The sequence below is a fragment of the Mustela lutreola genome, chromosome 4 (assembly GCF_030435805.1).
Source record: "Mustela lutreola isolate mMusLut2 chromosome 4, mMusLut2.pri, whole genome shotgun sequence".
NCBI lineage: Eukaryota > Metazoa > Chordata > Mammalia > Carnivora > Mustelidae > Mustela > Mustela lutreola.
This window is the reverse complement of record NC_081293.1, coordinates 103,058,523-103,071,540: the sequence shown is the minus strand read 5'-3', so window position 1 is coordinate 103,071,540 and position 13,018 is coordinate 103,058,523. Positions and strand designations below refer to the sequence as shown.

The window sequence follows — 13,018 nt, the reverse complement described above, 5'->3', positions numbered from 1 at the left end:
TATAACTGGAGAGAAAATGAATTAGTGGTCGCTTAAGGCTGGGGGAAAGGCAGGTGGATGGGACGGTGATATTCATAGCATGCAGGCTTTCTGTTTGAAGTACGATATTCTTAAGTTGACTATGGCAATGGGTGCACGGATCGATGAATGTGCTGAAAGTCACAGAACTGTACTCTTGGGGCGAACTCTATGCTATGTAAACGATACTGCGATAAAGATGCTGGGGGTTGGGTAGTGGAGATGCTGAGCTCCTAAGCCTCTCTCCACAGCCAAACTCTTGCTCTCAGCAGCGGGAAGAACAGGGACTGGAGGCTGTGGCCTCCAGATAACCACGCAGACGCGGGCTGCAGCTGCGCCTGCAGAGTTCTCCCGCATCCCCTCTGCCAACCTTCTCCTGCCTCACGCGCCCACAGGATGTGGAGGGTTCCAGCGCCCAGGCCCGCGCGCTTTCCATGCACACAGCTGCCAACGGTCATCGGAGCCCTGAGCGCTTCGGCTGCAGCTGCCTCTGGCGACATTGGGAACTTCTGGAAGTCGAATCCCCACTAGAAGGCCCCCTCCCTGACGCCCGCTTCCATGGGCAGCTACCTGAGCACACCCAAGCCCGCGTCACAACCCCTCACTCAAGGGCGCCCGAACCCGTGGTCCAGGCCTTCCCAGGCCGAGGACGGTGGGCCCCGCATCCGCTTCAGACCCCTCCCACAGATGCCGCCCAACTGGGACCCCTCCCAGCCTCAGAGGGTGGTCACTGAGGCATGGAGACGCTTTCCTGCCAAGCCGCCCCCTGAGACCATCCTCGGACCAGATCTCTCCAGCGCCTGGGAAAGTTACATGAAGCGGTGGCTTTGGAGTGCCCGTCACCCAAGACGGATCTGGAGCCCTGTGACGGTCAGGATCGCGCCCCCTGAACACAGAGGGAGCCCCTGGGTGTCCCGGGCACAGGCTCCCAGAGCCTGCCCTGCACGGCATCCACCCGCAGAAGAGCGCCCAGACCCCTGTGCCAAGGAGACTGTGCTGAGGGCTCTTAGCCAGTGCCAGAAGGGGAACAGGAAGTTTGATGGGCCCCTCTGGTTTGAGATCCCGGAGAGCATGAGCAGGAGGCAGAAGTCGGAGCCCAGGCCATCTGCCTTCAAGCCCCTGATCAGAAATGGTGTGGTCCCTTCCTTCGTGCCAAGGCCAGGTCCTCTGAGCAGAAGCCTTCACTCCTGGAGCGACAACGTCTGCAGGGAAGTTGCTGACCTCCAGCCTGATGGCCAGCCTTCACTGTCTGCGGCCCACCCCACTGCAGGGGTGGTGTCCGCCCAGGGCCCAGATCCTCAGCTGCAGAGCTGGGAGAAGATGCAATGCTCCTGGGGCCTCTCACCCTCCTCCAGTGCATAAGAACAGCACCAGGAGGGTCTCTTCCCTGCCCCCATTTCCCCAGGATGCCCAGCCTGCTGGCCCCTTTGACTCCTAAGAGTCAGGGCCCTGCTACCTACCTGCTGAAACTTAAACCTGTATATTTATTCTCATCTTGTTGACCCCATGCTCTACCCCTCGGGTGGTACCCTGTCCTAGTACTACTGCAGTCCCCTGACCTGCTGGTCCTTACTCTGGAGAGCCCACACTGAAGATTGTTGATGTTAAACCCCTTCCCCCCCCCCTGCCTGCCCACACCTTTCTGCCTTTTCCCTTCCTTTCCTGGAAAGTGTTCTTCTTCCCCCACCTTCCCTTTTGCCCAGTTTGTATAAAGATTTAATCTTATTAAAAATAACATTAATATTTTAAAAAGATCTCTTTTTATATAAAAATAATAGGAAAACATGTTCTGGACTATCAGGAGCAGGGGCAAAGATCTGGCACTGGTAATAACATTTATTTATTTGAAGTTCAGTAAAACTGGAGGGTGGTGAGAGAATGTGAGGTTAGGGACACAGACAACAAAGAAGTAATACAAAGCATCGGGAGGTCATGGAAGAGTTTTATTCTAAGAACCAGAGGTTTTTTTTTGTTTTTTTTTTTTAAAGATTTTATTTATTTGATAGAGATTACAGGTAGGCAGAGAGGCAGGCAGAGAGAGAAAGGGAAGTAGGCTCTCTGCTGAGCAGAGGGCCCCATGCAGGGCGCCATCCCAGGACCCTGAGATCATGACCTGAGCTGAAGGCAGAGGCTTTAACCCCCTAAACCAGGCACCCCAGAAACACAGGTTTTATGCAGGGGTGAGACGAATCAGGTTAATGTGTTTTAAAGTGGTCGTTTTGGCCATTGTGTGGAGAGAGTATTATCCAAAGTCAGCAACTGAAACAGAAACAAAAGGAGCCTAGTGCTGCGTTTCAAGCACCAGATGAGGGCAGACTGGTCTGAAAGAGAAATGATGCAGGTAGAAGGTGCACATGAATTTGAGGTGTGTCTTGAAGGTGGATATTTTGGGGCTTCCTAATGCAATGGATGTTAACATTAGGAAAGCAGAGGAATCCAAGAATCTTAGCTTAAGGTTCTAAAACTTGCGGGATGACAGTGCCACTTATTGAGATGGAGACCATAATATGAGATATCTAAGGTTCTAAGTCAGTCATGTTTCCTCAATGCATTCATTTGTTATCCCAGTGAATTTGTCTCCTGTGTAGTTGGAAACATGAGCCTGGCACTCAGTGCAGAGTTTGAAGTCCGAGAGAGAGATGTAGAAATCATGAACACATGGTGCTTAAAGGCGGGGGCCACATGAGCTCACCAAGCAGAAAACACAGATAGAGAAGGTGGCCAAGGATGAGCCCTATTATGCTCTGATGTTTAAAGGGAAAAGAAAGAAGAGGGAGAGAGAGGAAGCCTGGGAAAGCACAGCCGTAGAGGTGGGAGACAAGTCAGAAGCAGCCGGGACATTGAGGGGAGAGCTTTAGAAGGTGGATTTTATCTCCCACGTTGGCAGCCACTAAGAAGTTGAGATATTCCAACACTGACTTTGGAAAGAGGAATCTTTTTGGAGTGTTGGAGGTAAAGCCTGGATTAAAATGGAAGACATTAGAAGGAGTGGATGTGGAGGCAGGGTCTGGAGAAATCATTTGGTAGATAGTCCATTGTGAAGTAGAGCAGGCAAGTGGTAAGGTGGGAGGCAGTTTTACTTTGTTCTGAAATTTTATTTAAAAAAAGGGGGGCGGGCACCTGGGTGGCTCAGTGGGTTAAGCCTCTGCCTTCGACTCAGATCATGATCTCGGGGTCCTGGGATCGAGTCCCGCATTGGGCTCTCTGCTCAGCGGGGAGCCTGCTTCCCCCTCTCTCTCTGCTTGCCTCTCTGCCCGTCAAATAAATAAATAAAAATCTTTAAATTAAAAAAAAAAAAAGACAGGGGATATGTTCAACAAAGGGATCTTTGGGAGCATCGGGAGGGATGGACTGCTAAGTGCGGGTGAAGGGTGGAGTGGCTCTCAGACCCTTGACCCTTGATGGCAGCAGGGGCCGGGGGCAGTGGCTGTGGTGTGGAGTGAGCCAGGGAGTGGGACCTGGCCCCCGAGTGGGAACATCAGTTCTCTGTCCTCCAGTCTACCAGGGAAGTACAAAACAAGTCTATGTGAGAAGGGGCAGGAGGGAAATATTTAAGATTTGACAAAATGGCTGAAGGCGTGAAACAGAATTCTCCAAGGAGGAAGGGGAAAAGACTTGGAGAATGTAGAAGAATTCTGAGGGAAAATATCAAAGCGTTTGTCGTTTGTTTCAGGGTTAAGTTCTTCAAACGAAACTGGAAATCAGGAAAAATGATTCATTAATCTTCTTAAAAAATTATTATTTTTTTTTTACCCGAGCTAATATACCAATGAAGATTGAGTCCACAATTGGTTTTAACCACTACATTTTATCCAATATTTTATTAACTGAGTCCAAAAGAATTTAATAAAGAGGGAGGAAGTGAATGAGTTAAGGTGTGTATTATACAGGGTTCTTCTGAGAATCAGAACCAGTGTGAGAATGTGTGTATGTGTGCATGTGTGCATGTGTGTGTATGCATGTGTGTGTGTGTATGTGTGCGTGTGTGTGTGTGTGTGTGCATTTGCTCTCAGCCATGGAGATAGGGTCTGGGAGGGCAAGGCAGGTTGATTGATTATAGAGAATTGGCTCAGGACGCCTGAGTGGCACAGTACGTTAAGTATCTGACTCTTGGTTTCTGCTCAGGTCATGAGGTTGGAGCCCACCATAGGGCTTGAGATTCTGAGTCTGCTTGAGATTCTCTCTCCCTCTCCTTTGCTCCTCCCCGTCGTGCTCTCTCTGTCTCTAAAATAAACAGATCTTAAAAAAAAAAAAAAAAATTGGCTCATGTGATTGTGAGGCCTGAGAAGTCCCAAGACCTGCAGTTGGGAAGCTGCAGACCCAGGAGAGCTGAGGGTTAAGCTCCAGTCCATGTCTGTAGTCAGAAGAAGATGAGTGTCTGGGAAGAGGTGGTAAGAGAGGAGAAAGAGAGAAATCTTTCCTACTCAGCCTTTTTGTCCTATCTGGGTGTTCTAAGGATTGGTGGAGGTTCCTGCATATTGGGAGTCTATCAATTTTATGTGATCTATCAATTTGAATGTTAAGTGCATCCAGAAACATCATAAACACACCCAGAAATAAAGTTTACCTCAATATCTGGGACCCTATCACCCAAGCAAGTTGGCAGATAAAATTAGCCATGACGGTGTTTTTAAAGGAATAATTTTAATTTGGATTATAGAATCAAACTGGTTAAGAGAGAATTTGTTGGGAGAGGGAGCTAGGTAAGGAGAACTTAGGGAAAACTATCAGAGTCTTAATGACAGGTGCCAAGGGTGTGAGAATGAGGTGAAGGCAACAGAAATCTATCTGTGTCCCCGAGGAGGTCAAGAAACGTGGCCGATAGAGGTCAAAGGTGCTAAGAATAGTGACCAGAGCAGGGTTAACGGGGAAAGTCATGAGGAAGGAATTCAAATTTTCATGATGGCAAGGAAGGTAGCACATAGTTTCTAACATTATGAGTTTCAAACTAGTGGAGATTTTTAAAAGATCAAAGACAGATCATAGTGTAGGAGGAGTGCACTTGTGCAAGAGTGTACCTGTTCTCTGGGCACACCAAGAGCAGCTTGGAACATGGGAGGAAGAGCCGGTTTGCTTTCAGTGGAGGGACAGTGGGTGTGTGATCAGCGTGGGCAGGAAGCTGACGAGAACTGAACGGTGTGGGGATTTTCTAACATCTCATCAGGAGTTTCCAAGGGCTTGCAAGGCACACAGGATGGGAATGAGCTGGGGCCTTGTGAGCCTGGGAAGAGATTCCTGATGGGGTTACTCACAGCAATGCCTCAGAGCAACGTAGTCTCTCAGTAAAGTTATAGGACAGGATATTTATCTGGAATATATAAACAGAATTTACCAAGAGCACACAGGGATTCTATTCCTGTGAACCACCCTTACGGGAGGGGGTCTACAGGGACCGCGTGGCCAACCCAACCAAAATGAGGCCTCTGACCTCACGTCACGGAGGCCCAGCCATGTGGGACATGGGGAGACAAATGAGTCTCTGCGGAAGAGCAGAGTTTATTAAAGCAGATGTGTAAACATTTAATATATGATAATGCTAACATTTAAAATCTGTGTGAAAATAATGAACTACTAGAAACAGTGAATTGCAATTATCAGCTTTCCTATTGGGAAATAGAGCACAGCTCTCTCTCTCTCTCTTATACAAAACACAAATTCAAAAAATCAAAACTGCAAAAAAGTTTTAAATTTGAAGAACTTATTTTTTCCCAAGCGTCAATGAAGTTTAATTACACCCATAGTAAATTTTAAAAATTTCAGCTTTACACATAATGTTCAAATCCCTCCACCAATCTCCTCCTTTGACATTCTTCAGGAGGCTAAAAACCCAAAACCACAAAAGAAAAGTTTGTAATAGCTAATATTTTAAAAACCTAACCTGTAATTGAAAAGTATTTCAAAGGCAAATGACGGGAATGGAGGCTACATTAGTAATCCACAGAGCAGATCACAAATTACTATTCCAAAAATACAAGGAACCACTTAATATCAATGGAAAGATAGAAAGAAGAAAGAGAGAGAGAGAGAAAGAAAAAAAGGAGAGAGGAAGGGAGGGAAGAAGGAAAAGAAACAAGGGAAGAAAAGAAGAAAAAAGAAAGAGGAATTAATAAAAATATAGACAGCTAATGTAAGAAAGAAATCAAAATGTTAACAGATATATATATATATATATATATAAAAAATATTCAGTGTCTCCTAATTATTCAGAGAAATTTATATATCTATATCTATATCTATATCTATACCTACCCATGAATGGTATTTATATCCATCATTGGGGAAAAAAGAGGGTATTCATCCGTGGCAAGATTGTAGGAGAAATAATCTCATGTTAATTTAGTAAATTAATGAGAATGATAGTCTATAAATTCTCATTGTGTGTAACCTGGTAATTATTCTTTTATTTTGGCATTGCATTTAATTTTAATAAATGATGAAATATGCTGTAAAGATATGAGCCATGAAATAGGTACTAGCACAGCTTTGAGATCTAGTCACAAACACAAATAAGTAAACAAGAAAAGGGCCACATGGGTGGTGCAGCCAGTTAAGCATCTGCCTTCCGTTCAGGTCATGATAGTGGGGTCCTAGGATAGACTCCCACATCAGGCTCCCTGCTCAGCTTCTCCCTCTCCCTCTGTAGCTCCCCCTGCTCCTGCTTGGGCTCTGTGGAATGAATAAATAAAATCTTCTAAAAAAAGTAAACGAAAAAGAGAAAGAGAAGAAAAACAGTAAGAATAGTCACTTTTGTCACTTAGGCATTGGCACAAAAATGTATAACATGGATCCTAAACGGTCAAACCCAATAGGAAAGTTCCAACTTGAAAGAACCTGATTCAATACCTACACGTGAACCCCAAGGACTTGTTTTCTCCCCACTATTATTCCCTAGTCTTGTGGTTTTTCCCAAGTCCACATGTGATGGCATGAAAAAGCAAAGAAAAGGGCCTGTGAAATGGATGGAAAGAAAATGTGGAACCTGGAGAACTGTCTTGAGCTAAACCCATAATTCTTTTATTCCTAAATCCTACTTCCCCAGTCCCTGTCTGCTATAGTGTCAAAGACTCAGGGGCTTCCTTTCAAATGAGAAGAGATACAGTAAAATTTAGTGTTAACTATCTAAAATTTCACTTAATACTACTCAAAGCAGTGCAGCATGGAGTGTGTGGGTGTGTGTACCCATATACATTATCATAGACACAAGTAAGCATGTGTACATGTGCATATGTGTTGTGCATGTGTGTATGTACAACATATGTGTCTGTTTGTGTGTGTTCATGTAAAATTGTGTATATACATAAACATATACAATTCTGCTATCTGTTGCTCTGAGTATTTTGGTCAGTTAGACTGAAATGTGCTTAGAGGAAACACAAAAGTTAACATATTGTTTAAGGTTTTTTTTTTTTTTTTTTTTTAAGATTTTATGTATTTGAGAGAGTGAGCAAGAGAGACAGAGAGCACAGGGGCAGAGGGAGAGGGAGAAGGAGATTCCCCTGCTGAGTGGGGAACTAGATGCGGGGTTCCATCCCAGCACCCTGGGATCATGACCGGAGCCAAAGGCAGACGCAACCGACTGAGACACTCAGGTGCCCTATTGTTTAAATTTTCAATGTATATGCCTACATGTTTGTCAATTTTTAAAAAGATTTTATTTATTTATTTGACAGAGGGAGCACAAGCAGGGAGAGCAGCAGACAGCGAGAGAGGGAGAAGTAGACTTGCCGAGCGGGGACCCTGATGCGGGGCTGGATTCCTGGACCCTGGGATCATGACCTGAGCCGAAGGCTGATGCTTAATAACTGAGCCACCCAGGCGCCCCTGTTAGCCAATTCTTTAATGAGAACTTCAGGTTTTTCTTTGCAGGAGAATCTGCTGCTAGGAATTCTCTACCAACCATACCCACATTACAACATCATTATTTTCTATTTTGGTTCTTTAGGTTGAAGCCAGAATTCAGGTATTTCCAAACAATACAAGCAACAATATGAAAGCACATGACTTGTCGGTTTTCCCAGGCGTTTTACAGATAACTTGCTCCTGCCCAACTTGGAAGAATTGTTTTGGACAACTCAAGTCTTTCTAAATTATTATAAAGAAACAACCATTCTCTTTCTGCATTTACGCTTCATTCTTTTATGAAATGATTAGATGAAATACAGGTGTAAAGTTTGTTGTAGACCAATTTGGTAACATATTCAAATGCATTTATGGTAAAAGAATGTAATTAAATGGGCAGAGTATAAGCGCAATATATAAATATATATATAAATATAAATAAATATATATAAATATATAAATATATATATACGCAATATATAAATATATATAAATATATATAAATATATATACGCAATATATAAATATATATTTATAAATAAATATATAAATATATATAAATATATATATAAAATATAAATATAAATATATATATATGGAGAAATACATAAAGAGAGCATAGTAAAGGAGAACTGAGTGCTAGTTGTATACTTGTATTCTTCCATATACATGTAGAAATAAACTCTGATATTTATATGCACATACATCTGTGCATGCAGATAGATAGCGCTTTTGAAATACACGTATATACAAATACAACATGTTCTTAATACAGGTATGTACATGCCTATTACATACAGCAATATATATTATAAACAGACATACATATACATATGTTCTAGATATTAATATAGGCTGGAAGTCCGTTAACACGTTAGAGTAATAACAAATTTCAGCTCCCAGGGGCCGAATTGGTAGTCCAAGCCACAGAATTAAATTAGCTCATTAAGGAAGAATACTTACAGAGAAATAAGGTGTGATGTGATCAGGAAAAAAATCAAAGTAAAAAAAGTCAGAATAGACAAAATAAGGCCCCAGTGATAGCTCTGGACATAGAATGAATATTCTTTGGATTTCACATATTTGCTCAGACCAAACATTCTTCAAATATTTAATGTTTTAGAAATAATTATATTGAAATCAACAAAAGTACCAATAATCTCATCTTAATTTTTGATTATAGTGTTAATTCAGAATTGGCTTAATTGTCATGTTTTGTTTTTCTAACTCAAATGATAAAATGATAATATCTTGTATATTTTTATTAGCATACTCAATCATTCCACTGGTGACCACAGAGCAAACCTCAATATTACTTATGTCCTAAACAGAGCTGTTTCTGTGGTGTTTTGTTTTGTTTTGTTTCCTCAGAAAGGTGCCCGTCTTTCTTTCTTTCTTTTTCTTTTTCTTTTTTTTCTCATTTTTTAGCAGAATTTTTAAATCCCAGCTTTATCATTCTCTAGAAAAACAAAAGATCTAAAAAATAGCATTATTATACTTAAGAAAAATGTAAAAATAGTTCACATCAAGAATGACTTCTTTCACATGGACTTAAAATACTTAAAATATAATGTTTTTCATTAAATATATGACATTTTTCTAAGAGATTGTGAAATTATTATATTGAATAGCAAAAGTAATAAAAATCACTTAAGAATTATAACCCTCAACATTTCCTGATTTTGGAAAATAATAATTATGATAATAGCTCACATCACAGGCTTACCATCTTATGCTATAATCAATTAAATATGTTTTATTAAACCTTCAAAAGAGGAATATTTAAAGTAGTATAGTAAAATGTTCAGAATGTATTATTTTTGAAGGTGCAATTTACTTTAACTTAATAGTCTTTTTATAGAATATTTCCTCATCTTCCTTGAGTTTCTGTCTTTCTTAACCTATTTATTCTCAACTGCAGCTCTGCACTACAATTAATTGACAAATATGAGTAAACGTGGACAGGGGTCCTGCCTAACATCATCAGCCCCAGGGAGCTCAACAGTAGAGTTCATTTCTCTTTGCATTTTGTCATCTCAAAATTCACACAGGATCAATGTTAAGTGTCCTTGAAATAGAGACATGTATCTGATGAGCAACTTATAAAGTGTATGGGAAAGAATAAGGAAAGAACATTTTGCAGGGAAAGGCAGAACGCTGCCCTTTTAAGGTGATGCATTTGTCTTCCAATTCCAATAAGAATTGTCTTAATTCTTCCCCAGAGAGACAATGATAGAGGCAAATCTTACCCAAGAAATGGATCCAAATGGTCTGCTTTCAAATTCTACTTCTTATTGCAGATCTGATAATTTGTTGTTGAGGTTTGGGGTCCATTATTCTCTCAAATATTCTCCTGAGAGGGCATGAGCGTCTCTTGTTTTGCCTCTTGTTGATGGATCACGTATTACTATAACTCTGCTTTGCAGGTGAACCCCAGTGCTCATTCACACCATCTCCTGACCTAAGCTACTAGGAGGGCTTCTACTCTGTCTTTCTTAGTGCTATGTCACTTGTCCATCATCCAGCCCTGTCCATCATGCCACCCCAGCCTGGAGTGGAAGTCCATAACTCTGAAGCAAAAATGGTAGCCTACATTTTTGGAAACTTTATTTTGAAATAATTTGAAATTTAGAGAAGATTTCCTACTAACCCTGAATTCAGCATCCCCTAGTATTATATCTTTCGGAACCATGTGATGTTTGTCAAAATTGAGAGAGTCATATTGGTATAATATCTTCAACTTAGCTACTGACTTTGTTTGGATTTCGTCAGTGTTTCCATCAATGTCTTTTCTCTTTCAGGATCCAATCCAATGTGCCTCGTTGCATTAAATCATAATCTTTCCTTAGATGCCTCCATCCTGGGATAGTCTCAGTATTTTTGTATCCCTCATGCCTTTGGCAGTTTCTAAAAGTGTCTCTTAAGCTAAAAACAACTTTTCCAAAAGCTACAGTGAGTCAAAGATATCTTGGAGAAAGAAGATATTACCAAAGGACTCATAACTTGAAACTTTAAGTTAAAGTGTATAGTTTCAAAAATTAGCACATTTGTGTGTTTTTGTCATGCATATTAAATGCATCTTTCATTTTGCTTCAGTGGGAATGCAGACCCTCAGGATAAGGAGTGCTACTAAATATGAGGACACTGATACATTACCATTGATAGGGGCGGTGGGGGCACAAAAGCCAGACTGGGACAGGACTGTATGAAGTGGGGCAGAGAACTAAAATTTAGGTTGTGAAAGGAATTTAAGTATCTGGGCAATTGTATCATCCTGTTTGCAGTCAATACCACATTTGTTCAGTGTTCCTATTTATTGAAAATCTGTATTGATCCAAGTATTTTGCTAAGCACTAGGGACATGATGGTAACTAAGGCACCAAGGAATGAAAGATCTGTGGGAAGAATCCTAGAAGAAAGAGAATTCAATGCAGCTTGACAAATTTTATTATAAAAGCAAGCACAGATTTCTATGTCAATGTATAAAAGACATAAGTAAAAAGGAATACAATAATGTAGACAATTTAGGAGAAAAAAAATCCTGAAACTTTTAGAATAAGTAGAAGTTAACTGGGTAAAAATGATGTGGAGTGGAAAAGGGTGAAAACAGAAAAAGACCTAATTTTGGACCATGTAAAGTTTAGATAGCCATTGGGGAGTGTGAATAGTGTTAATGTCACAAACAAGTTCTGTAGATCTGAGTTGGAATGGTTGAATACACAAAGGTTTGTTAGAGAGAGTCTCAGTTGACCTTGCTTATGCCTGACTAATTTGTGTCTCCTTTCAATCAAAAATGTCTTGGTTTGAATTTTAAATTACATGCACACTCTTAAGAAAGCGTAACTTCTGTGTTCTGTACATACTACAGGGGATATGGATCCGATTTATGACTGGACGGGCTCACTCAACTATCAGCGGGTAGAAGAAGTAGGAATCCTGATACTTTGATTTTGGGCGGGTGAGCTTTATGTTCTTGAAAAGATCCTCTTTGGATTGTCCTGTATATCTATAAGCAGAGTGATATGTGAGTTGTGCAGTGTGTGTGTGTGTGTGTGTGTGTGTGTATAGTGAGAAAAAAGAAATTCAGGGAGAATATCAAAAGTTATAGATGCATCCCAGAGACCATTCATTGACATATCGTGATTAAGCAAAGAGATTTGAACGTGGTTAATTATGTCTCCTATCACTAATCCATAACACAGACCTAATATTATTCAATTGAGAGTGTTCTGTAGATGAAATACAATAATATCTAAGTGTCCACACCTGGTCATCAGTCAATACCCATATAGTTAGAGATACATGTAGCTATTGAGATTTGTCTATATTTACATAGCTATCAACAAACATACGCAGCTATCACTCTCGGTCCTTGTGTTGCTGTGGTAGAAGAAAAAGGACAAAGAAATATTCCTACAAGAACATCTTTATTTGACAGCTGTGTTCTGTCATCACCTAATGAGGAATTTAAAGTGATAGACTTATCTGTTTATTTAGGCATGCAGGGAGGTCCAGGGAAGGCTAGTTTGCCTGAAGGCAGAACAAGAAAAGGAATGGATCCATAGGATTGTGTTATCCTTTTTATTCCTGAGAAGTTACCATTCTACCTTTGATTATGTTATGTCTCTGTGTCTGACCTGCAGGGATCTTGAAGAGATTGGTCTGACAGCAATCTTAAGGCCTCTTCATGTCAGCTAAGCCTGTAAGAGCATACTTAGTATGATTCAAAAAGAATTGCCTGAATTCCTAAAACAAACTCCAGTCAGAGGTGGCATATAGATTTTTCTTTTAAGACATAAGCCAAGAAGAAGTAGATGATTAAAGGCAAAATAAATCCACAGGTCACTAATATTGTACAGACACAGAGAATACAAAAAGAAAGAACTAGTTATTTATATATAAAGAAGATAAAACAAGGACACATAATCACACACGTGATGAGATAAAGAGTTCACAACATCTTTTGCTTTTTAACTAATAAGAAGTTCTGTGTTGGGCATCTAATGAGTTATAATTAAGCACATTGAAAAACAAGGTTGGACTTTTCTTTGCCAGCAGCTATAAATATCCTATTAAAATTCAACTTTAAAAAGTCAAAATTTAAACAATTTTGTGAGTGAGACTGAGTGTTCTAACGGTCATTTGCTAAGAGGTTTAATGC

General features: G+C 40.7%; 1 protein-coding gene across 1 annotated transcript; it reads left to right on the top strand.

Annotated features, from left to right (window-relative positions):
• Nucleotides 1-457: 457 nt before the first annotated feature.
• Nucleotides 458-1,715, top strand: POM121L12 (POM121 transmembrane nucleoporin like 12). Its single transcript, XM_059172641.1, has one exon. The coding sequence runs from the start codon at nucleotides 577-579 to the stop codon at nucleotides 1,378-1,380; it is 804 nt and encodes a 267-aa protein (XP_059028624.1). The 5' UTR covers nucleotides 458-576; the 3' UTR covers nucleotides 1,381-1,715.
• Nucleotides 1,716-13,018: the final 11,303 nt, after the last annotated feature.